This window comes from Salmo salar, chromosome 15 (assembly GCF_965601325.2).
Source record: "Salmo salar chromosome 15, fSalSal1, whole genome shotgun sequence".
Classification (NCBI taxonomy): domain Eukaryota; kingdom Metazoa; phylum Chordata; class Actinopteri; order Salmoniformes; family Salmonidae; genus Salmo; species Salmo salar.
In genome coordinates, this window is record NC_138305.1 from 65,726,677 (window position 1) to 65,753,933 (window position 27,257).

The 27,257-nt window shown below is 43.6% G+C and overlaps 1 protein-coding gene across 10 annotated transcripts in view; it reads right to left on the reverse strand.

The window, feature by feature from the left end:
• Window positions 1-27,257, reverse strand: part of LOC106571865 (membrane-associated guanylate kinase, WW and PDZ domain-containing protein 1) — a 233,759-nt gene that overhangs the window by 144,917 nt on the left and 61,585 nt on the right. For 9 of the 10 annotated variants that reach the window (XM_082961974.1, XM_082961973.1, XM_082961969.1 and 6 more), the window contains exon 2: window positions 4,767-4,883. In XM_082961974.1, the coding sequence (XP_082818100.1) occupies window positions 4,767-4,883 (117 nt within the window). Of the gene's footprint in view, window positions 1-617; window positions 1,035-4,766; window positions 4,884-27,257 lie in introns of those variants that run through there. The other variant, XM_082961975.1, reaches the window with a different exon arrangement.

Sequence of the window (27,257 nt, forward strand, 5' to 3'; positions counted from 1 at the left end):
GCTAAAAGGTATCCTTGGAACGTCCCTACCCCATTGAAGTTGAAATAAAAAAATGGTTAAGGTAAGGGTTAAGGGTAGGGGTTAAGGTAAGGCTTGGAGTTTAGGGTAGGAACGTCCCAAGGATTCCGGATAGCACTGACCCTCTGCCTCCACAGCAACCCCCCCATCTCTATCTTCTTCCCTTTTTACACTCACACACACCTCCCCCAGCCCTCCCTCTCTTTCAGCTACGGAGTGCAGCAGTCTCTGGCTCCTTGAAAAGAAGGTCTGTGTACTATTGGGCCCTTACACAAAGCCGGCGGAGTGAATTAAAAAACGAAAGGGGAAAAAAGCTCCATGGCTATTGGCATCTGTCCCTTTGGGTTGGAAGTGCCTGGCCCAGTGTGCTTGCCTTGCCCTCCCCTTCCTTCACCTCATCCCCACCCCCAACCTCCAACCCCACCTACCCCGATTCCCTTAGCCTATATATATACACACAATCAACCATAATAACATTCTGCCATGCATCTCCTTCCTTGCTTCTCTGCATACATCACAGGCTTCACCGAACAGATGATAGATGGCAACAACGAAGGAGACTGAGAAGAGAAGGAGAAATAAGGAGTGCTGCCACTTGCCTGGATGTGGAGAGCCGAAGCCAGTGAATCAAGCCGTAATCCTGTCTTTGTGTGAGCGGCAACCAGAAAAATGTGTCTCAAACAATGATTTCCAGAGCTCGGCAGTGGAGTGGAAAACGAGAAAGCGAGAGAGTGAGGGTGAGCGAGAGGGAGGAAGGCAGAGAGTGAGTGAGGGAGAGCAAGCTAGAGAGAGAGCAGCAGCAGAAACGGAGACAGCAGGAGCGTGCGACAGAGAGAGAGAGAGAGGCAGGAGCCACCTTCAAGCCACAGGGACGCTGACAGAGAGAGGGAGCAGAGAGAGAAATCAGGTGGGGGAGGGAGGGTTGGTCAATTGGTTTGCTGCGTGGCTCTAACACTGGGATAATGCTGAGATAACCCTCATGTCAGAGCAGAGAAGCAGCTGTAGATGTGAGAGGGAAGTGAATCCCGCGAGAGAGAGAGAGAGAGAGAGAGAGAGAGAGAGAGAGAGAGAGAGAGAGACTTCTCTGTCAGTTGTGACATTTGGGGCACATGATAACAATGGCCATTTGTAGCAACAGGGCTGGGAAGGAGGAAAGAGGGGAAGGAGGGGTGGTTATGGAAGGGGTGGGAGTTCACATGGCGAATGTTCTCTTCCTTGAAACACAAAACAACACTCAAGCCTCTGGCGGAGAAACAGGCACCTGTTCGAGTCTGGCATAGGGAGACAAGCAGGGGGCAGAGAGACAGAAACTCATATGCCGGGATAGGTGGTGGAGGAGGGAGACAAAGGGAAAGAGATGACAGAGGAGGAGTGTGGGTCCATTTTATTTCACTGCTTTGGCAGTTGAAGATTTGTCTTGTCATGGCATAGAACCATTTGAATTCAATTCAGTGGCATGAAACTGGGAGAAGGAAGGAGAGAGCCCAAGAGGAAAGACAAAGAGATGGACATACTGTATATGATTAGGATTGCACAATTCTATAAAATTCCCTCCTAATTCCGGGAATCTTCCAACTGGTTTTTCTGAAAAATCTACGAATTTTGAAAGTTACCAGAATTTTGCAATCCTGGACATTTAGTATTTTTTCATTCACAGTTAACTCACTGCACTTGTTTTGGAGTCCATCTGGGTTTTTTACACTGTGATGTGTACAGATGATGACGACGTATGATAACTCACCAAATACTGTCAATTTTTCCACTATCCAGAAGTTTAACATTCAGGCCAAACAATTTTAATTTCAGATTTAACCAAATAAGATGGACTATGCATTAATTGCATGGCTATATCCAGGGGCGACTGTCTGACTAAGCACTGGTCTCCCTCTATTTGAACTGTCCTTCCTCTTCACATTACTCTGCCCAGGGTTCCCCAGTGAAATATAGGTGCATGTATTAAGGAAAGGAGAATTGCATTGGTGTATATCCACCGTCAAGGTTTCAAACGTTTTATGCTCCTGCCGGGACAGTATGGATCCTTTGGGAATCCCTGCTCTTTCTGTCTTCTGAGGCTGGGTCACTTCCCCATCTCCCTGTTGGGCTCTTTTCTAAAGCCCAACATGTTCATCACATAATCAGGCAGCAAATCTATTTTCAATATATCAGAACATCATAATCCCAGTCAGGCCACCGGGCGAGCAGCTCAAGGAGGATTTACCAGTCACATGACCCAGGCAGAGAGAGAGGAATGGGAGAACAAGAGAGAGACAAAAAAAGAAAAACGAGGGGAAGGGAAAACATTTTGAAAATATTAATCTAGAACCAGTTATACGGTTAAGCAAAGCCACACACACACACACAATCTAGAACCAGTTATACGGTTAAGCAAAGCCACACACACACACACACACAATATCACACACACACATATCCTAGACGCATAAAGAGATGCTGTGTGGTATGGAAAGGCAATCTCCACTGATGGGATCGTGCCTGTGCAAACTGAGGCATGTGATCATGAAAACAACATCCCCAAGGAGACCACAACAACATATTGAGCAACACACACACACACACACACACACACACACACACACACACACACACACACACACCACACACACACCACACACACACACACACACACACACCACACACACACACACACACACACACACACGCAGACAAACATGCAATGACACATGCCAGCACACACACACAAACAAACACACGCACACAAACATACACACACACACAAAGACACAAACACCAACAGTGTATTTGTGACCAACTTCTGTCAGGTCCTCGACAAGGTACAGTACACTGTGGTTGATCACAAAGGCTTCACTGATTCATAGGAAGGTTCAGGGCCTACAGACCACATTTAACCAGCTACACACAGCCAGACTATTTCGGATCTTAAACTCCACTTTCAAAAACACTTAATATGTAACCTTTATTTAACTAGGCAAGTCAGTTATGAACATTCTTATTTTACAATGACGGCCTACCCCAGCCAAACCCTCCCCTAACCCGGACGACACTGGGCTAATTGTGTGCCGCCTTATGGGACTCCCGATCACAGCCGGTTGTGATACAGGCCGGGGTCAAACCAGGGTCTGTAGTAACGCCTCTAGCACTGAGATGCAGTGCCTTAGACCGCTGCGCCACTCGGGAGCCACTTATTCAAATGTATCAGAGAATACAAGGAGTAAACTCTCAAATAGTGTTACACTGCAGAAGTGTACCATGGCAGCAAAGATCCCATTCAACAGAGAGTGGGCTGACCTCACAGTACACAGTTGTCTGCTCTGGCATCCACCCGGATCATTGGCCCACCACACCACACATTCTGTACTGTAGCTATGTGAAACAGCTGGGATGGCAGCATTCCCATGTTGGGAGAACAAGTAGCTCCCTACCTGAAAAAAAGACTACAGTTTACCATAGAATACTATAGTACTTACTATAGAATTACATAGAATCGTAGTATACTGTAGAATACAATACTCCACACTGTAGTATCCTTCAATTGTGTAGTGCAGGGGTAGGCAACCCTGTTCCTGGAGTGCTGCAGGTACAGGATTCTGGGCCAATGAGGCACCACACCTGACCAACTGAGATAATTGATCAGTTCAGTGATTGCCTAAATTCAACACACCTGGTCTTCCAGGGTGGTTAAATCAAAAATATGAAGTGCCTACGGCACTCCAGGACCAAGGTTGCCTACCCCTGGTGTAGTGCTTTCTATAGAATTTTGTAGTATACTGTACAATACTATCCGTTCAGAGTCCAGTCCTAACTACCTACAGGTTATGGAACATTGGCTTAATATTTGTGTCACATCTTGATCTGTTTCACCTGTCTTTTTGCTTGTCTCCACCCCTCTCCAGGTTCGCCCATCTTCCTCATTATCATCAGTGTATTTATACCTGTGTTCTCTGTTTGTCTGTTGCCAGTTTGTCTTGTCATGTCTTACTAGTGTATTTTCCCGTCTCCCTGCTTTCTCAAGTTCTGTTTCCTAGTTTCCCTGGTCTGACCCCAAACCTGCCTGCTCTTCTGTACCTGCCTGACTCTGACCCATTTACGAACCTCTGCCTGTCCTGAGCCCCAGAGCCTGCCTGCTGTTCTGTACCTTATTGACCCTGCCCTGGATTACGGACCTCTGCCTGCCTTTGACCTGTCTTTTGCTGCCCCCTGTTTGGTTCAATAAACATCTGTGACTCTAGCTGTCTGAATCTGGGACTTATCCTGAGTTCTGATAATTTGTCCTGTAGGTTTCCTCAAGGAGAAAGTCCCCACTTCAATGTCAAATATAATAAAACAAAAATTCCACAGTAATGTCTGGAAAAACCCTACATGAATTACTAAAGTAATATTACTGTATACTACAGTCATGTCCACAAAAACACTACAGTGAATACTATAGTATCTAAATATAGTAATACTACAGTATTTACACTATAATACTGGTATTCCAAAAAACTGAAATATTTTATTAGATTACATCTGAATGGCTTGTTTGTGTCAATAGGTTCCACTTATACTTTATGGGTGGACCGAGAGGATGCGGAGGAGGTGGAGACGGAATAGGAGTAGGAGGAGACTCAGAGAGAATGCGGAGGAATCTTATGAGGAAGAAGAGGGAAAGAGGTGGGGATGAAAGAGAAGGCGAAGGAGAAGGAATATTGTGTGGATGATGAGGAGTTTTAGGAGGAGGAAGATGATGCTGAAGATGATGTACTCACAAGGCACAGCGTGGCGGTAGAGGTTAGCTCTGATGGTCTGTTGGAGCTCATGGTCAAGAGAGTATTTCTGAAACTTCAGGCTCAGGTAGTGCTTCAGGTCCTTGTTCAGTTTGTTACCTGCACAGGGAAACCACACAGGAACAATGGTTACGCCTCATATTTCCTATTACATGATTTGCATAGCAAATGTAAACATACATTTTTTTTGCATGACTGGTCTTCGAGCTGCCAACTACTCTGACTATTGTTGTCATGCCATATGTGTTGTTAAACAGGAAACAACATGTTCAAATGGTAATTACATGACAACTACCAAATAACCATTTACTTTGGCTTCTTTTGGATTCACAAGCAGCACCATAGCCACATGAAGTAAGGGTGCTGGAGGTGCAGCAGCACTAGTGATGGGGGCAAAAATCTATTTAGTAACATATAGCAATATTATTTTTGGACTATATATTTTTACTCCAAGCATCAATTTGTAAAAAAAAATCATAATAATAATAATAATAATAAAAAAATGCTTATGTAGGTAGCGTTAGCTAGTGCTAGTCGGCTGTATCGGCACAAAAACGCTGGTGTTTTTCATCCTATCCAGCTTGTCCTCCTTCTTTTGAAATAGTGAGCCTTGTTTTCAGCACTTTTTTCCCCCTGACTGATCAAAACTCATTTTCTCATGCTCTCTCTTGTCTCTCTGCAGCAGACATATAGTGAGCAATATGTTTGAAACATAACATCGTAATAAAATCCCAGTACCAAATACATATAGAATCGTGAGAATCGCAATACATATCATATCAGCACCTAAGTATCATGATAATACCACACAATTTGGGCAGCAAGCGTGAACAGCTTGTTGTGTTGCGGCCATAGAAATATAATCCATAGAAGGGTCTTGGAACCTCTAACCTGGCAATTTGTCTGGTAAACTCACAATGGCTGCCAGTCCTGACTTGAATGGGCTTGTCTGTTCTATGGATTCTGTTTCTATGGTTGCTGCTGTCAGTGAACAGCAGCTATAATTGGCCTTTAGCTCATTTCAAAATACAATCAAATATAATTTTTGGGGTTTGGAAAATGCCTACTGCTGAAAATAAAATGCGAATCTGTCTGTAAAGCTACCAAATGTTTTCTGAACAACTCCCAATTTTTTGCCAACAGCACTGTTTTTTCAAAATAGCCTACCGGTGAGTAGCCTACGCATATTCATGCCATCTCTATCATTTGTGTGAGTCAGTGCCAGTGGAAAGTTTATTTTGTCAGTGTCAGACTATGGAAAGAAGTAGAAGGTGCTCAACCAACGTGAGTAGAGCTGCAACCTAAAAATGTGTAGACATAATTGGACAGGAAAAGGCATAACGCTTGCTCACCATTAAAAATATGTTTCAAAGATTGACGTTTCGGCCTTCAATGGCCCATTTACATGCTAAGTCATGTAAATGACGTAGAATTGCATGAAATTCGTTTATGAAAAGCACATTTTATTCCGGGCCCTGCTAAAAATAAATCACAATTCATGCAAATCCTACCAACGCCTCCGCTACTACGCAAATGGGATGATAGATGCATGCAATCCTTTATTATAAAGGAGATATAGTTTGTGCTCAGTAAGCTATGCCACTGCCCAGCGTTCTCAGTCTCACTACCCCAGTGTGGCCTCCTTCATCAATGCATTTCAGTTGCCACAGAGCTGACTGACCCCACCATGAGGAATCAACTTCACCCACAGACACAGAGAGAGAGGAGAAAAGAGAAAAATACAGAGATAGGGTGAAGTAGAGAGAGAAGACAGAGAGAGACAGAGAGCAAGAGAGATGGGCTGAGGTAATTGAGAACAACAGTTCCCTGATTGGCTTAGAGCTTCCAGGTTCAGTCAGCGAGAGTCAGTGAGAGTTCAGTCAGTTTCCCAGAAGGAGAGGAGTCACAATGGGGACAGATGGCCAGGGCTTTCTCTCACGCCAGGGTCTCGTTTAGGACCATTTAATGATCTCCAAATATATCATCCATGTCTGGGGAGCTGGCCAACCATTTTGAGGGCTTTGGCCAGCGTCTCTCCACACAGACCCCTGACCATGATGGAAGCTGCTTAATAGATATTGCCTCTGTACTGAAATTACACTCTTCTATGTGTATAGATTGTAAAAAAATTTATTATACAACCACTTTAACATGAACAAATATATTAAATAAAATAGCTTTATATGTCAGCATTTTCAAAAGAAAATGTGGTATTTTACATGGCTGATGTTGAAAGTTTTTGGTAGTATGCAAAAATATGTTCACCATTTGAGAGTATATACTAAGCACTTGGTGCTAGCCACTTGAACATTCTGAGATTCAGCCAATCAACTCCTCATCGATTCATATTTTGATTAGAACTTATCAACTAATTGAGGTCATGATTCTTTTTTGCCCACCTGATTAGTTGGAAACAAGATTATTTGGGAACAAAAGCCTGCTGTCCCCAGTAGCCCTGAGGTACAGCCAGACAGCCAGACAGCCAGACAGGCAGACATCTGTCACACAGCCCTGTGGCCCTGCATCACCTCAGCTTCCCATGGACTCACACACACAGACAGCTTAACCATAGACCACACCCTCATTTGTCAATGTCCATCCGAACCCACCTGTTCATAACTGACAGTACAGACTCACTTCAGTCTTACCAATATAAAACCCACAACCCCTGACCTATAAAGATATACCAATGAGTGTTTGTGAGCACCAAGGAGTCCTCACAAACACAGCATCATTGGGAACATCATCAAATTAGGTGAACCATTCCATGCCACAGAATAGACAACAATATTATGCATGGTTCAGGTAACTCTGCTTGCAGGAAGTAGTGTAAACCCATAGAAATACGACCATTACATGTTGTCAAGGTAAGAATCTGAAACAGAGGTTTTCACTCTAGTGGAAACACTGACCAGCAGCTAGCCTGCTCTTCTGTATTTTTCCGTTCCCCTACACACACAGCTCTCTGTGTAATTCTGTGCGAGCAAAGCAGTCAGGTAATTGTTACCTAGCAACCAGCCAGTGCTGACAACCATCATTATGGTCCCTTCTAGGCAAGCAGCCTGCATTCAGACAATACAAACAGAAATACAAGATGGCACAAATACATATCCATGCACACACACACACACACACACACACACACACACACACACACACACACACACACACACACACACACACACACACACACACACACACACACACACACACACACACACACGTCAATGGGTACATCCTTGTCATCCTTTACTCCTCTAATACAAATCTAATACAAGTAAATTAGATATCATAGGTATAAAACATGTTATCATAATCACTATCATCAAAATAGTCTTATTCATGTCATATACCATCACTCATGCAAAATACTCAACATTCAGCAACTCAATCTCCTTCCCTAAACCCTGAGTCCCAGTAGTATCCCTGGGTGGGGACTAGCATTAGGCATTACAGAACCCATCCTTTGGCTGGGGAGAGCTAGCACAGAGCAGGCACAGAGCAGGGAGGGGGCGGGTAGCCCAGGTGTCATGCTCCATCAATGAAGAAGTCATTAAATATTTAATATTTCCAATTTACAGCCATAGCCATGTACCACAGGGATTATTACAAACACAGTGTGTGTGTGTGTGTGTGTGTGTGTGTGTGTGTGTGTGTGTGTGTGTGTGTGTGTGTGTGTGTGTGTGAGAGAGAGTGTGAGTGAGTGAGTGAGTGAGTGAGTGAGGGTGAGTGAGTGAGTGAGTGAGTGAGTGAGTGAGTGAGTGAGTGAGTGGTGAGTGAGTGAGTGAGTGAGTGAGTGAGTGAGTGAGTGAGTGAGTGAGTGAGTGAGTGAGATAAACACACAGAGAAGTGCTGTACACATTTGTACGCACAGGAGTGACCACTGCTAACATTTATCTATCAGAAATACACACACACAAACACAAGAGATGTTGATATTTGGATATTTTATGATTGTTCTGATCCCGTATTTGACAGACAATTAGTTAATCAGTGATGAAGAGGGAAGCCGAGGCAAATTCCTCTAAGAACACTGCCCCAGATAAGAAGGAGCTGAGGAACACACAGAGGTCAAAGAGACATTTCTACAAACACACGTCTCTGCTTCTCCCTGAAAAACATGAACAGATCAGATCCAACACACAATCTGTTTTCTCAGTGATAACAACACTCTTCCATAGACAAAAACAGCAATCATACACATACCAGGGAGGACCATGGCGCTACAACAGCCAATGGAAACAAAATACACCCAAAAGCACTACCATATTTTATCCTGGCATGAGAACGATTGAAAAGCAGCATGGCGCTAGATGATAAACTGGGTCATTTTAAAGCTTGTCTGAGGTTTTAACACTGGATACTGGTCCTCATTACAGTAAAACTACTCCTCTGGGGCCTCTAGGAGATCTGAGTGAAATCTGAGAGATATCTTATGTGGACTGAGAAGGTCCTGCTCCTCTGCTGGGGTGAATGAAGGTCAGTGAATATGAGCCTCGGAATATGGCACACTGTGGAGGGCTGAGCAGGGGTGAGAGAAAGGCGTGGGGGTGTGATGCCAGTACACACACTCTCTGACACAGAGATGGATTTAACCCAAATAAGAGTGGATTATACACATACTATTATACGGCTCCAGTCAACATTACATAACCTGGGATCTAGCTATGCATCCACTGTCTTATTCAGGGGGCGGGGGAGGGGCACGCTGCACGACACTGTGGTTTCTACCATCTAGTAGGCTAAGACAGGGGCTGACACACGCACTTACACACACACACACACACACACACACACACACACACACACACACACACACACACACATATTGAGAGAAAGTGCTTTTCTAAAGAAAGATATTTATATTCCAGCTCTCTTCTAAAACACAACATTCTGACAAGAGAAGAAAGACATATGGCACTACTACCTGCAACAACAGCGGAGGGTTGAACTGAACAACCGGCAGCCTTGTTCTTTGCATGAGCTTGCATCACTCTAATTCGCTACTATCATGTGTCAATCATGCTAGGGGAAATTAAATGCTTGGTGATTACAGTTTCAGGAGAGTGTATCAGTCTTCTTCTAAAGCCTCTGTTGAAGAATGATTATAGATCTAATCCTATATTGTGTGTGTGTGTGTGTGTGTGTGTGTGACCGTGTGTGTGACTGCTCGGAGTGTGTTTCAGTGTGTGTGTATGAATGTGTGTGACAGTTTTCAGCTGCTGATTAGGATTCTGCTCCTAACTCTCAGCTCAACACTGCCCTCTGTGTCTCCAGCCACCACCGCCAAGTCTGCAGTTACCATGGCAACCCAGGGCCCAGCCAACCAACAAATGAGACACGCTCTGTGTGGTAACCATCTACTGCTGCCCCCCATTGGCCAACATGGGCAGTTCAGAATCAGAACTGCATGTTTGTGGCCTGAAACTCAGACACTATTATGGGTCAAACTATGTTTAGGATCAAAATAAAACTGATGGACCATGGATTCAATTAATTCAATGAACATGACTTATTTGTAGTCAAGCCTCTCCAATTATAAGTGCATTTGATATAATTACATAACCAAGGTTCAAGTTATTCATTAAAGGAATATAAAGAGTAGCCAAACATTTCTGTATTTGCATTTGCATTTATTATGGATCCCCATTAGCTGCTGCCAAGGCAGTTTTAAAAACATTACAATACATTCATTACAGAATTCACAACACACTAAGTGTGTGCCCTCAGGCCCATACTACACTACCACTTATCTACAACACAAAATCCATGTGTACGTGTGTGTATAGTGCGTGTTATCATGTGTGTGTATGCATGTGTCTGTGCCTATGTCTGTGCCTAGGTCACTTAGACATTTCCTTGTCTTTGAAAGAAAAGCAAATTTTTTGCCCATTAAAATAACATCAAATTCATCAGAAATACAGTCTAGACATTGTTAATGTTGTAAATGACTATTTTAGCTGGAAACAGCAGATTTTTGATGGAATATCTACATAGGCGTACACAGGCCAATCATCAGCAACCATCACTCCTGTGTTCCAATGGCACGTTGTGTTAGCATATCCAAGTTCATCATTAATTGATCATTAGAAAACCCTTTTGCAATTATGTTAGCACAGCTGAAAAAACTGTTGTTCTGATTAAATAAGCAATAAAACTGGCCTTCTTTAGACTAGTTGAGTATCTGGAGCATCAGCATTTGTGGGTTTGATTACAGGCTCAAAATGGCCAGAAACAAATAACGTTCTTCTGAAATTCGTCAGTCTATTCCTATTCTGAGAAATGAAGGCTATTCCATGCGAGAAATTGCCAAGAAACTGAAGATCTCGTACAATGCTGTGTACTACTCCCTTCACAAAACAGAGCAAACTGGCTTTAACCAGAAAAGAAAGAGGAGTGGAAGACCCCAGTGCACAACTGAGCAAAAGGACAAATACATTAGAGTGTCTAGTTTGAGAAACAGACGCCTCACAAGTCCTCAATAGACAGCTTCATTAAATAGTACCCGCAAAACATCAGTCTCAACATCAGTGAAGAGGCGACTCCGGGATGCTGGCCTTCTAGACAGAGTTTCTCTGTCCAGTGTCTGTGTTCTTTTGCCCATCTTAATATTTTCTTTGTATTGGCCCGTCTGAGATATGGCTTTTTCTATGCAACTCTGCCTAGAAGGTCATCATCCCGGAGGCGCCTCTTCATTGTTGACATTAAAAATCAGCCGTTTCCAGCAGCAATAGTCATTTACAACATTAACAATGTCTACACTGTATTTCTGATCAATTTGATGTTATTTTAAAGTGGCATTACTAAAGTGACTAGTGATACATTTATTAGTGGCCAATGATTTCAAGTCTGAATGTAGGCAGAAGCCTCTCTGTGTTAGTAATGCCTGTTTAACAGTCTGATGGCCTTGAGATAAAAGCTGCTTTTCAGTTTCTCAGTCCAAGCTTTGATGCACCTGTACTGACCTCGCCTTCTGGATGGTAGCGGGGTGAACAGGCAGTGGCTCGGGTAGTTGTTGTCCTTGATGATCTTTTTGGCCTTCTTGTGACATCGGCTGCTGTAGGTGTCCTGGAGGGCAGGTAGTTTGCCCCCAGTGATGCGTTGTGCAGACTGCACCACCCTCTGGAGAGCCTTCCGGTTATGGGCGGAGCAGCTGCCGTACCAGGTGGTGATACAGCTCGACAGGATGCCCTCAATTGTGCTTCTGTAAAAGTTTGTGAGGGTTTTATTTGGCAAGCCAAAATTCTTCAGCCCCCTGAGGTTGAAGAGGCACTATTGCACCTTCTTCACCACACTGTCTGTGTGGTGGACCATTTCAGTTTGTCCGTGATGTGTACCCCGAGGAACTTAAACTTTTCCACCTTCTCCATTGCTGTCCAGTCAATGTGGATAGGGGGGGGTGCTCCCTCTGCTGTTTCCTGATGTCCACAATCATCTCCTTTGTTTTGTTGACATTGAGTTAGAGGTTGTTTTCCTGACACCACACTCTGACTGCCCTCACCTCCTCCCTGTAGGCTGTCTCATTGTTGTTGGTAATCAAGCCTACTACTGTTGTGTTGTCTGCAAACTTGATGATTGAGTTGGAGGCGTGCATGGCCACGTAGTCATAGGTGAACAGGGAGTACAGGAGGGGGCTGAGCACGCACCCTTGTGGGGCCCCAGTGTTGAGGATCAGCGAAGTGGAGATGTTGTTTCCTACATTCAACACCTGGGGGTGTCCCGTCAGGAAGTCCAGGACCAAATTGCACAGGGTGGGGATGAGACCCAGGGCCTCAAGCTTAATGATGAGCTTGGAGGGTACTATGGTGTTGAATGCTGAGCTATAGTCAATGAACAGCATTCTTACATAGGTATTCATCTTGTCCAGATGGGATAGGGTAGTGTGTAATGTGATGGCGATTGCATCGTCTGTGGACCTATTGGGGCAGTAAGCAAATTTAAGTCGATCTAGGGTAACAGGTAAGGTGGAGGTGATAAGATCATTGACTAGTCTCTCAAAGCACTTCATGATGACAGAAGTGAGTGCTACGGGCGATAGTCATTTAGTTCAGTTACCTTTGCCTTCTTGGGTACAGGAACAATGGTGGCCATCTTGAAGCATGTGGGAACAGCAGACTGGGATAGGTAGAGATTGAATATGTCTGTAAACACACCAGCCAGCTGGTCTGCGCATGCTCTGAGGACACGGCTAGGGATGCCATCTGGGCCAGCAGCCTTGCAAGGTTTGACATGTTTAAATGTCTTACTCACGTCGGCCACGGAGAAGGAGAGCCCACAGTTCTTGGAACGGGCCGCCTCGGTGGCACTGTATTGTCCTCAAAGTGGGCAAGGAAGGTGTTTAATTTGTCTGGAAGCAAGATGTCGGTGTCGGTGACATTGCTGGTTTTCCTTTTGTAGTCTGTGATTGTCTGTAGACCCTGACACATACATCTCGTGTCTGAGCTGTTGAATTGCGCTCTACTTTGTCTCTATACTGACATGTCACTTGTTTGATTGCCTTGCGGAGGGAATAACTACACTGTTTGTATTCTGCCTTATTCCCAGTCACCTTTCCATGTTTAAATGCAATGGTTCGCGCTTTCAGTTTTGGGCAAATGCCGCCATCTATCCACGGCTTCTGGTTGGTTAGGGTAGGTTTTAATAGTCACAGTAGGTACAACATCTCCAATACACTTTCTTATAAACTCACTCACCGAATCAGCGTATACGTCGACATTATTCTCTACCTATAGGAGATCCCTAAATTACGGCTGCTACACATACAGTCGTGGCCAAAAGTTTTGAGAATGACACAAATATAAATTTTCACAAAGTCTGCTGCCTCAGTTTGTATGATGCCAATTTGCATATACTCCAGAATATTATGAAGAGTGATCAGATGAATTGCAATTAATTGCAAAATCCCTCTTTGCCATGCAAATGAACTGAATCCCCCAAAAATATTTCCACTGCATTTCAGCCCTGCTATAAAAGGACAAGCTGACATCATGTCAGTTATTCTCTCGTTAACACAGGTGTGAGTGTTGACGAGGACAAGGCTGGAGATCACTCTGTCATGCTGACTGAGTTCAAATAACAGACTGGAAGCTTCAAAAGGAGGGTGGTGCTTGGAATCATTGTTCTTCCTCTGTCAAACATGATTACCTTCAACCATTTATCGGATCATCAAGAACTTCAAGGAGAGCGGTTCAATTGTTGTGAAGAAGGCTTCAGGGCGCCCAAGAAAGTCTAGCAAGCGCCAGGACCGTCTCCTAAACTTGATTCAGCCGCGGGATCGGGGCACCACCAGTACAGAGCTTGCTCAGGAATGGCAGCAGGCAGGTGTGAGTGCATTTGCATGCACAGTGAGGCGAAGACTTTTGGAGGATGGCCTGGTGTCAAGAAGGGCATCAAAGAAGCCACTTCTCTCCATGAAAAACTTCAGGGACAGACTGATATTCTGCAAAAGGTACAGGGATTGGACTGCTGAGGACTGGGATAAAGTCATTTTCTCTGATGAATCCCCTTTTCAATTGTTTGGGGCATCCGGAAAAAAGCTTATCCGGAGAAGACAAGGTGAGCGCTACCATCAGTCCTGTGTCATGCCAACAGTAAAGCATCCTGAGACCATTCATGTGTGGGGTTGCTTCTCAGCCAAGGGAGTGGGCTCACTCACAATTTTGCTTAAGAACACAGCCATGAATAAAGAATGGTACCAACACATCCTCCGAGAGCAATTTCTCCCAACCATCCAGGAACAATTTGGTGACGCACAATACCTTTTCCAGCATGATGGAGCACCTTGCCATGAGGCAAAAGTGATAACTAAGTGGCTCAGGGAACAAAACATCGATATTTTGGGTCCATGGCCATGAAACTCCCCAGACCTTAATCCCATTGACAACTTGTGGTCAATCCTCAAGAGGCAGGTAGACAAACAAATACTCACAAATATCTGACAAACTCCAAGCATTGATTATGCAAGAATGGGCAGCCATGAGTCAGGATGTGGCCCAGAAGTTAATTGACAGCATGCCAGGGCAGATTGCAGAGGTCTTGAAAAAGAAGGGTAATTGTCAATAAAAGCCTGAGACACTTATGAAATGCTTGTAATTATACTTCAGTATTCCATAGTAACAAAAAATATCTAAAGACACTGAAGCAGCAAACTTTGTGAAAATTAATATTTGTGTCATTCTCAAAACTTTTGGCCACGACTGTACATCACACATAGAGTGTGAGTCAGAGTCAAGGGACTGGCCTGGGAATGCTCTATTCTACATCTGTTGGGAAACACACAGGACTGGCTGGGTAATTACTGTAAACTGTCACGCTCGTCGGACGAACTGGAAGCATACTCGAAACAACGTGCAGCGTGATCTGGGTTCCACATATTTTATTTAAGTGAACCGCACAAAACAATAAATCATCAAACGAAACGTGACTAAGTGGTGCAGAAACACAAAACACAAAATAATACCCCACAAACACAGGTGGAAAAAATGCTACCCAAATATGATCCCCAATTAGAGACAACGATTCCCAGCTGCCTCTAATTGGGAATCATACAAATCACCAACATAGAAATAATAAAGTAGAACCCCACATAGAAATAATAAACTAGAATACCCCCCAGTCATGCCCTGACCTACTACACCATAGAGACACAAGGGCTCTCTATGGTCAGGGCGTGACATAAACACATCTCTGTCTGGTTTACCAGAGATAAACCAGACCAACCAAAGACAACCAAGGCAAAACAATCTGAAGGTGCATCTAATAATATTATCCTGAAGTGGCCCATTTTCCTCGTTTCCCTTCCTATATGTAAGTACTACACATGATAAAGTGTGATAAGTATCATTGCTGATTCAGAGGGGTTGGGAATGCAGAAGACACATTTCAGTTGAAGGCATTCAGTTGTAAAACTGAGTAGGTATCCCCCTTTCCCTTCCCTTTACTATATTTTCATTGTATTAACCTTTACTTAATAGGTCCCATTGACATTTTTTGTGAGTAGTGGCCACTATTGTAGGTAATGGGACAGTGTGACTTCAGGCAGTGGATGAGTAGTCCCTTAGAGCCTTGTGAGCAGTGTTAGTTAGTTACGCAGTCCTCTGTGCCAGGACTGGCAGTGTGTTTCCTCCTCTCTCAGGAGAAAGTCTTTGGCACAATGCTCCATGTTAAATGACAGCCAGATGGCCATGACCACTCAGTACAGGACCAGAGACAGAGGGAGAGAGAGAGAGGGATTGGCACACACACACGCAAACACGAGATGGTAGTGCCTGGTGTTGGACTATAAGTACCACCTCAAGTAATGTCCCACGGTTTATGGTGCGAGCGAGATGGTTTCACTGGGCCAGACAAGAGGCCTCAACCAGGACGCTTCCACTACATAATGGAGGTCACCCTGTCTGGGTTCTGTGGCATGAAGGAGACAGCTGCATGCCCCTTACACCCCTCCTTCACAGTGATCTTGATGTGCACTCTCTTTCTAACATTATCCATCTCAGAAACACAGGGAGTATATAGCCCTTTCCTGCAGTCAATGACCAAAAGCACCCTCTTTGGCCTCATGGGTGGAATGTTTTTCAGATTTTTCATAATTTCATTAAATTGATGAAAATCAGGTGTTTCTATGTCAAACAGTTTTGTTATATTTCAGTCTTCTTTGATGTATATAAAGTGTAATATTGGGATGCAAAGTCAAAATTGAATATATGTCACCTCTATATCTGACATGGTACAGGTATTTTTTTCAGCCCAAAACCATGTGTGTGAGGTGTGTACTTTTGTTTCAAAGTAGATTTATTTAAGACTATTTTAGCCCACTGAAGTAAAATGTTAAACAGACAGTACCTATCACTATAGTACCTAACCCATTCATAGATGCTAAGTGCCTTTAGTGCCTATAGATGATACTATCTTCTGTCCGGGAACTTTGGTTAAGAGCCCCGACGCTCGTTCTGAATGTTAAAACGCATCACTTGAACTTATCTTTCATATCAGCGATAAATAATAGTAATAAAAAAAATGTTAAATTACTACACACCTTTATAGGATTAGGGTTAGTGTTCCCACACGGACATATCTCCAAGTTACAACGCTTGTTTATGGAAGACAGACGGAAGACAGATTTTATCACCTGTGCTAATTATCTATCTAGCGTGCTCCAAACACCTATGTGTAAGCCTAACTGGGGAGGAAGTGTAGTTCATCAACTGGAGGCAAACACAGCGTATGAATCTGTGAAAATCTGCTACAGTAAGTATCTTTTTCCATTTGAAAGATTATTTCTCTTTGATATGAACGATAAGGACCATGTGTCGAAAACCGCTTCACAAGCGATGATTACTGACGTTTCTAAATGTTAAAACACAGTGTCGGAATTGTAGTTCACATGGAGCCAACCGAGGGCAAAGTTAATCGCTGAAAACCCTATGGAGAGAAGGGTTTTCGAGAGCTAGGCCTAGATGTGTTAGTGGTAATAGACGTAAATAATAATATTTGCCAAATAGGCCAAATACTTGCAAAAGGGACTTACAACAACAAACAAACGATGAACAAAAACATGTTTCCAAATAAATCCAAATAAAGCTGAACTGAATCCAAACCTGATTTGGTTTAAGGAAACATGCTACGGGTTCCGTGAAACAAAATACAGTTTTTCCCAAATAGTGACTCTCCACAACAAAGTTTCCAGAACACTGGCAAAGGCATGTAGAAATATGCCTACCTAGTGCTACTCGCTGGGCTAAACCATCAGTCACAAGGAGCAGGGGTGCACTTTACCAATTAACGGTTGAAACCAATGTTGTATATAAACCCTGGATTGAGAGACTTTGAAGCCACTGGTCGGCCACATTGGCACTCTTCAGAAAAGCAGTCCTCCATAGACGGGCTGGTTGTTTAGCAACAAAACTGACACGTGCACAACTATGGGGCAAAACAGACAGGGTTGGCTTAGATTGTTGACAACATGTGAACTTTATTTCATCTCCAATGTTTATTGAAACATATATCAATTTGCACAATCAGCACTTTCTGTCTCTCACATACATCGTTACAATTGTTGGTTAGCTAACTAGTGAATTTCTGCCGTATTAGCATGGAAGTGACATCAGTAAAAACACCTCAAAACAAGGCATTGTATCAAGAGCAAGATCAAATTAGCTGAAAAGAGCCACCTATGATTACCCACATGGCAACATCTAGTCATTGTTGATAGCCATCTGGGCATCCAGAATTACAACAACACACAGACTTCTGCCCCATTGAAGCACATGCATCATTTTCATGACATTGTCAGATTATCTCTCTATAGGAATGAATCAAATTCTACAGTATATCATTTAAATGTTTAAAGGACACGTTACATGTATTTCAATATTTGTTGTTGTTGTAGTGGGGACAGTAACATTAGTACTTTCAAAATATCTACTTTAAGTTATTTAAAAAATATATATACAGTACGGTTCAAAAGTTTGGACACACCTACTCATTCAAGGGTTTTTCTTTATTTTTTTTAAGCTATTTTCTACATTTTAGAATAATAGTGAAGACATAAAAACTATGAAATAACACATATGCAATCATGTATTAACTAAATAACAAACAAAAACAAGTTTTTAATTTTTGATTCTTCAAAGTAGCCACCCTTTGCCTTTATGACAGCTTTGCAATCTCTTGGCATTTTCTCAACAAGCTTCACGAGCTCCCGAGTGGCACAGTGGTCTAAGGCACTGCATCTCAGTGCAAGAGGTGTCACTTCAGTTCCTGGTTTGATTCCAGGCTGTATCACATCTGGCTGTGATTGATAGTCCCATAGGGCAGCGCACAATTGGCCCAGCGCTGTCAAGGTTTGGCCGGGGTAGGCCGTCATTGTAGTTAAGAAATTGTTCTTAACTAACTTGCCTAGTAAAATAATGGTTCAATAATAAATACAATTTACAAAGTGAGGTAGTCACCTGGAATGCATTTCAATTAACAGGTGTGCCTTGTTAAAAGTACATTTTTGGAATTTCTTTCCTTCGTAATATGTTTGAGCCAATCAGTTGTGTTGTGACAAGGTAGGGGTGGTATACAGAAGATAGCCCTATTTGGTAAAAAAACAAGTCCACCTGTATTTGGGGCATTTCTCCCATTCTTCTTTGCATATCCTCTCAAGCTCTGTCAGGTTGGATGGGGAGCGTCGCTGCACATCTATTTTCAGGTCTCTCCAGAGAAGTTCGATTGGGTTCATGTCCGGGCTCTGGCTGGGCCACTCAAGGACATTCAGAGACTTGTCCCAAAGCCACTTCTGTGTTGTCGGGGCTGTGTACTTAGGGTTGTTGTCCTGTTGAAAGGTAAACCTTCACCCCAGTCTGAGGTCCTGAACACTCTGGAGCAGGTTTTTATCAAGGATATCTTTGTAGTTTTCTCTGTTCATCTTTCCTCCATCTTGACTAGTCTCCCAGTCCCTGCTGCTGAAAAACCTTACAACAGCATGATGCTGCCAACACCATGCTTCACAGTAGGGATGGTGCCAGGTTTCCTCCAGATGTGACGCTTGGAATTCAGGCCAAAGAGTTCAATCTCGGCTTCATCAGACCAGAGAATCTTGTTTCTCATGGTCTGAGTCCTTTAGCTGCTTTTTGGCAAACTCCAAGCGGGATGTCATGTGCCTTTTACTGAGTTGTGGCTTCCGTCTGGCCACTCTACCATAAAGGCCTGATTGGTGGAGTGCTGCAGAGAGGGTTGTCCTTCTGAAAGTTTCTCCCATCTCCACAGAAGAACTCTAGAGCTCTGTCAGTGTGACCATCGGGTTCTTGGTCACCTCCTTGACCAAGGCCCTTCTTCCCCGATAGCTCAATTTTGCCGGGCGGCCAGCTCTAGGAAGAGTGTTGGTCGTTCCACATTTCTTCCATTTAAGAATGATGGAGGCCACTGTGGTCTTGGGGACCTTCAATGCAGCATTCCCCAGATATGTGCCTGGACACAATCCTGGCGCAATCTCAGAGCTCTACAGACAATTCCTTCGACCTCATGGCTTAGATTTTGCTCTTGGACCTTATATAGACAGCTGTGTGCCTTTCCAAATCATGTCCAATCAATTGAATTTACCACAGGTGGACTCCAATGAAGTTGTAGAATCATCTCAAGGATGATCAATGGAAACAGGATGCACCTGAGCTCAATTTCGAGTCTCATTGAAAAGGGTCGGAATACTTACGTAAAGAAGGTATCTGTAAAAAAAAATAGAAATTTGCAAAAATGTTTTAAAAAATGATTTAATCAATTTCAGAATAAGGCTGAACATTTTTTGGGGCTGTTCGAGCACACATTTTTTCTTGAGGGAAGTTGAAATTCGGTAGCCAAGTCTATGCCCCTGTCACGCTCTTCTTCGTCTGAAGATATAGAGAAATCATTGTCGGAGAAAGTGGACCAATACGCAGCGGGGTTATGTGTACTCATCTTCTTTTTATTATGGATAAGAAGGTAAACCGAAAACAAAACACGTACACAGGGAAACCACGACGACGACGACGACGACTAACAGGCTTGTAAGGCACAAAGCTATACACAGCAATTAATCTCCCACAACTCACAAACCCAAACACATACCTATATATAGGACTCTCACTCAGAGGCAACTAGAAACACCTGCCTCCAATTGAGAGTCCAACAACCAAACCTAAACATAGAAAACTAAACTAGACAGAACGTAGAAATACAAACCTAGAACATACCCAAAACCCAGAACTAACAAATCAAACACCCTAATACACAACCAACCACCCCAAACCACATAAAACAAATACCCTCTGCCACGTCCTGACCAAACTACAATTACAAATAATCCCTAATACCGGTCAGGACGTGACAGCCCCTTTGTCAGTGATTGGTCAACAGGTCAACATCGGAAGCCATTCATTTTAAATGGAGGGAAGCTAAGTGGGTGGGGGGCCATTGGGCAATGCGTGCATGGACGAGAGAGTTTGAATAGGGCTGGGCAAAAATTGGGGAAAGCTGAACTTTTTGCAAATACTCACTATTGTTTCTAGCTACTACCGGATTTGTTGTTGATACCTAGCACTACCTAGCCTGCTTGCTTGCACGCACATGAGGAAATTCCCTGCTACGCTTAGCCCCCGTTACTCCTAGCCGAGCAGTTTGCTTTAACTTTACAAATACACAGCACTCAAAATAAATGCACAAACTAAAAGAAAATAAGTTGACTTGACTAGTAAATGTAGTCTAATGACAAGAGGTGAATTTAATATGAAGAGGACTCATGATTAGTGTTTTACGAACATTAAAATCTATAGAAAAGATGGGGATAGCAAAAGAATGGACAAAGGAGAGTGGGTTGGCACTTGGGCCCGAGTGTGATAAGCACGCCTGTTGCCATACAATACAGTAGAATACAATACATACAAACAGTAGGCCTAGTCTTTATGGTTGAACAGACTGTTGCTATGAGATATTGTAGGTTTGGAGGAGCACAGAGTCCTTCTGATCTGACAATAGGTTTGAAGGAGCACAGTCCTTCTGATCTGACTATAGGTTTGGAGGAGCACAGAGTCCTGTTCTGACTAAAGGTTTGAAGGAGCATAGAGTCCTTCTGATCTGACTATAGGTTTGAAGGAGCACAGTCCTTCTGATCTGACTATAGGTTTGAAAGAGCACAGTCCTTCTGTTCTGACTATAGGTTTGAAGGAGCACAGAGTCCTGTTCTGACTATTGGATTGAAGGAGCACAGAGTCCTGTTCTGACTATAGGATTGAAGGAGCACAGAGTCCTGTTCTGACTATAGGATTGAAGGAGCACAGAGTCCTGTTCTGACTATAGGTTTGAAGGAGCACAGAGTCCTTCTGATCTGACTATAGGTATGAAGGAGCACAGTCCTTTTGTTCTGACTAGGCTGTCGGGTTCAACAAGGCTGCTGCTGCTAATGATTGATTTGTTTAGGTCAGTCATTGTGGTCTGTGTGGTCGGTAATTGTCACCTCTTCATCAAGGAGGCTGCGTTCAATCTGTTTTCTATGAGGCTCTGTCTTCTACTCACTGTGCTAGGAGCTAAAACATTAGATCTGATACCGAGACTGTCTTTCTCCTTCTCAGTTGAGTTGCATACCTTTCCACAGACGCCCCAAACTGATAACACGGAGATCACAATAAACACAAACACAGTGAATTTCCTTCACAGGCCAAATAATGTTGTATTTCCCCTCACCAATTACAAATAATAGACACAGAGAAGGAACTGGAAATGCTGGTTTCTAAACACTCAAATTGATTGTTTCAGCCGCTTCCTGTGTGTCTCGAGATGTCCTGTCAGTCAGCACAGGACTTTCATGTTACAGACAATGATTGTTCACTCTCCAGCATGAAACACAGACAGACACACAGACAGACACACGTGTTTATTACCAAGCCATTTACTGCCAACATATGCGGCCTCTAACAGCCCTGCAATCAGTGTGGCATAGATGGGGAGGAAAAGACAGCAAAGAAAGTGAGCTCCCGAGTGGCGCAGCGGTCATAGCACTGCGTCACATCCGGCCGTGATTGGGAGTTCCATAGGGCGGCGCACAATTGGCCCACTATAGTCCGGGTTTAGCCGGGGTAGGCCGTCATTGTAAATAAGAATTTGTTCTTAACTGACTTGCCTAGTTAAATCAAGGTAAAATAAAATAACAAATCAGAGCAAGGTCCTCCCAAAAGCTTGGACAGCTTTCATCTCTGCCTGCTCTAACCCCTCCCTACCTGGGGTACCCAAGGAGCCAAGCCTCCCTGGAGCACAAACTTTTCCTTTAGACTTTAACTTCCATATCACCACCTGCCACCTACCTGCCTATCTACTGCCATTCATGGTCCAGAAATCTTTGGACAAGTGGACAGAGCAAACTCCGAAAACTTGGTAGATAAGGCACTCTGGCCAAGCTGGGCAGATAGAGTTAAGTAGGTGGACTGTACAAACTGGGAACATTGGGCAGCGTGGGCATAGGGGGTGGACCTGACCCAGTTTGCAAAGGCCGCACTGCTAAGTCAGAGAGAGCAATGCATGATCAGACACCGTGTAAGAGGTCCCACACAAACACACACACAGAGGCACACAAACAAAGGCAGGCAGAGGCAGTGTTACGCTCAAACGCACCGCTACTGCTCACTGCTAAATATAGCCAGAGGAACTCAGGCCTAATGTTCCCATTGCGCTGTGTCACTTGCTGTAGTGTACAGAGGAGGGGGAGGAGGAGAGAGGGAGAAAGGGGGATAAAGAACAAAAGCAGGAGGGTGGAAAGGGAGAGGGAAAGAGAGTGAATGAGAGGGCTGGTGGGGAAAGACGAGGGGGGAAAGATATTGAGAGAGAGAGCTTACGAATTTCACTGTACACTGCAACTACATCTGCACATGTGACTATAGTATTTACAGTATACTAGTATTTTTTTATGTTGGAAGTGCAAAACATTTGTCCACATATGCATAGGGTGCTGTTGGTTTGTGTCTCCTTGTCTGTCTAAAAAGCTACAGTGTCTGTCCTGTTCGCTTTTTATGAGCTCCTGTGTGTATCAGACCTCAGGATAAGACCCAGATGCAGACAGTTCAAAGTAACAGTTGCAGACAGTTCAAAGTATTACAAAAACAGGGGGCAGGCAAACGACAGGTCAAGGGCAGGCAGACGTCAGTAATCCAGAGCAGAGTCTGAAAGGTAAAGAACGGCAGGCATGGTCAAGGCAGGCAAAGGTCAGTAATCCAGGGAAGTGTCACAAGGTACAGATAGGCAGGAATGCTCAGGGTCAGGGCAGGCAGAATGGTCAAACCGGGAAAACAGGGACTAGAGAAAAAACAGGAGTACGGGAAAAACGCTGGTAGGCTTGACGAGACAAGGCGAACTGGCAACAGACAGAGAACACAGGTATAAATACATAGGGGATAAGGGGGCAAATGGTCGACACCTGGAGGGGGGTGGAGACGAGTGCTTTCATTTGAAATGTTACCATCTGCCCAAGGACTAAAGATGGAAATGAACCTTACGAAGATGTTGATTCATCTGCACGTTCCTGTGAAATGAATCGAATTCGGTAAAGTCAAGTGAACGGTAGATCACTAACTATATGGTATATAGGGTGTCATTTGAAACCCAGCCTGAGAGACCAGCAGTCAGCCCTACAATAGTCCCACCAGCAGACTGGAACATATCTACCTGAAGCTGGCATGTTATCACTTGCCAGCAGATATGGAATGTCATTATGTCAAATCAATTTTTATTTGTCACATGCGCCGAATACAGCAGGTGCAGATCTTTGAGTGAAATGCTTACTTGCAAGACCTTAACCAACAATGCTTTAAGAAGTTAAGAAAAAAAAATAGATAAATGGTGCTTCCTGCATTATGTTTTTTCTTGTAAGCAGGAATCAGGAGGATAGAATTATGGTCAGATTTGCCAAATGGAGGGCAAGGGAGAGCTTTGTACATGTGTCTGTGTGGAGAAAAGGTGGTCTATAGTTTTTCCCCCTCTGGTTGCACATTTAACATGCTGATAGAAATGAGGTAAAACTGATTTGAGTTTCCCTGTATTAAAGTCCCTGGCCACTAGGAGCCCCGCCTCTGGATGAGCGTTTTCCTGTTTGCTTATGGCCTTATAAAGCTCATTGAGTGCGGTGTTATTGCCAGCATCGGTCTGTGGTGGTATATAGACAGCTACAAAAAAATATAGATGTAATCTCTCTTGGTAAATAGTGTGGTCTACAGCTGATCATGAGATGCTCTACCTCAGGCGACAAAACCTCGAGACTTCCTTAGATTTCGTGCACCAGATATATGCATAGGCCGCCGCCACTTGGCTTACCAGAGGCTGCTGTTCTATCCTGCCGAAAAAGCTGTTAATCATGTTGTCTTTCAGCCATGACTCAGTGAAACATAAGATATTACAGTTTTAACCTGTTAGGGCTAGGGGGCAGTATTGACACGCCGGATAAAAAACGTACCCGATTTAATCTGGTTACTACTCCTGCCCAGTAACTAGAATATGCATATAATTATTGGCTTTGGATAGAAAACACCCTAAAGTTTCTAAAACTGTTTGAATGGTGTCTGTGAGTATAACAGAACTCATATGGCAGGCCAAAACCTGAGAAGATTCCATGCAGGAAGTGGCCTGTCTGACAAGTTGTTGTTCATCTTGGCTCTTTTTATTGAAGACTGAGGATCTTTGCTATAACGTGACACTTCCTACGGCTCCCATAGACTCTCAGAGCCCGGGAAAAAGCGGAATGATATCGAGGCAGCCTCTGGCTGAAACACATTATCGCGTTTGGCAAGTGGCCGATCAGAGTACTATGGGCTTAGGCTAAGTTTTTGCATTTGAATAACGCGCCACGGGATTACACTGGCTGTTGAGTAGCAAGCGTCCCACCTAGCCCATAGAGGTTAATGTCCCATTGGTAGGATATAAATGGTCGTAGTTCGTCTATTTTAATATACATTTATTGTATACTGGCTAATAGGACCGATGATAAAGGTAGATTCATAAAGATCCTTACAATGCACCCGGACTGTCATCCACAACACCTCCATCTTTTCCTCCTGCGAATGACAGGGATGAAGGCCTTGTCGGGTGTCTGGAGTAAATCTTTCCCGTCCGACTCATTGAAGAAGAAGAAATCCTCCATCCTCTTGACCCCTCCTGTCTCAGCCTCCAGTATTTATGCTGCAGTAGTTTATGTGTCGGGGGGCTAGGGTCAGTCTGTTATATCTGGACTATTTCTCCTGTCTTATCGGGTGTCCTGTGTGAATTTAAGTATGCCCTCTGTAATTCTCTCTCTTTCTCTCTTTTTCTCGCTTTCTTTCTTTCTCTCGGGAGACCTGAGCCCTAGGACCATGTCTCAGGACTACCTGGCCTGATGACTCCTTGCTGTCTCCAGTCCACCTGGCCGTGCTGCTGCTCCAGTTTCAACTGTTCTGCCTGCGGCTATGGAACCCTGACCTGTTCACCGGACGTGCTACCTGTCCCAGACCTGCTGTTTTCAACTCTCTAAAGATAGCAGGAGCAGTAGAGATACTCTGAATGATCGGCTATGAAAAGCCAACTGACATTTACTCCTGAGGTGCTGACCTGTTGCACCCTCGACAACCACTGTGATTATTATTATTTGACCCTGCTGGTCATCTATGAACATTTGAACATCTTGGCCATGTTCTGTTATAATCTCCACCCGGCACAACCAGAAGAGGACTGGTCACTCCTCATAGCCTGGTTCCTCTCTAGGTTTCTTCCTAGGTTCTGGCCTTTCTAGGGAGTTTTTCCTAGCCACCGTGCTTCTATACCTGCATTGCTTGCTGTTTGGGTTTTAGGCTGGGTTTCTGTACAGCACTTTGTGACGTCAGCTGATGTAAGAAGGGCTTTATAAATACATTTGATTGATTGAGTATGGGATGAGTAATCACTGCCCTGATATCAAGAAGCTCTTTTCATAAGACACGGTGGCAGAAACATTATGTACAAAATAAGCTACAAATAACAAACAAAAAACATACACAATTGCACAATTGGTACGGGATTGTGAAACAGAAGCCATCTCCTTCGGCGCCATTATCGATATCCTTATATTAAAGGATCCTTATATCGATCCTTATAACTCATTAAAGGAGTTTTTTTTTTTACAACCAAATCTCTATTTTTGAAGTAAATTGCATGTTAAAGAAGGGTCTAGACCCTTCAGCTGGATAGGGAAAACAGCTCAACAAAATGGAATAAGGAAGTGGATGAAGTTCAGAATGACACCTTGTCATGTGCACAACATCTAAAGACCTGCATTACTATACTGAGAGTGTTTCCGTTTCTAAAAGGATGTATTTAGGTGTTTTGGTGCATTTGTAAATGTTCTTTCAGAGACCCCATATTGCACAACAGGGATGAGGAAGTGAATTGCTGGTTGAGGCAAGTTTCTCAAAAACAAATGAAATCGCAAGAAAAGTGTCTGGACCCTTGTATAACATGCCATTTACAACAAAAATGTTTTGATTTGATTGTTAAAAATATATACAACTTTTATTTTAAGGCAAAAACAAGAGACAAGAGAGGGTTAGATGAAGTCACTTGATTAAGAGTTCAAATGGTTTTGAATTAGGTGGAGAAATACAATGAATTGGCAATTTTATTAAAATAACTTTCATGCAACCATAAACTCCTGAAATCTGGGTTTGGTGGATGCCAGGAGAACACTACCTGCCCCAGTGCATAGTGCCAACTGTCACGCTCGTCGTAAAGATGGGACCAAGGCGCAGCGGGAATGTGTATGGTCATCTTCTTTATTGAGAAGAAAAACAAAACAAACACTTAAACAAAAACAACAACGAAGAAACAGTCCTGTGAGGCACACAGCTACACTTGGAACAACTACCCACAGAAACCCATGAAAAAACACCCCTACTAAATAGGACCTTCAATTAGAGGCAACGAGGAACAGCTGCCTCCAATTGAAGGTCAACCCAATAAACTAAAAATAGA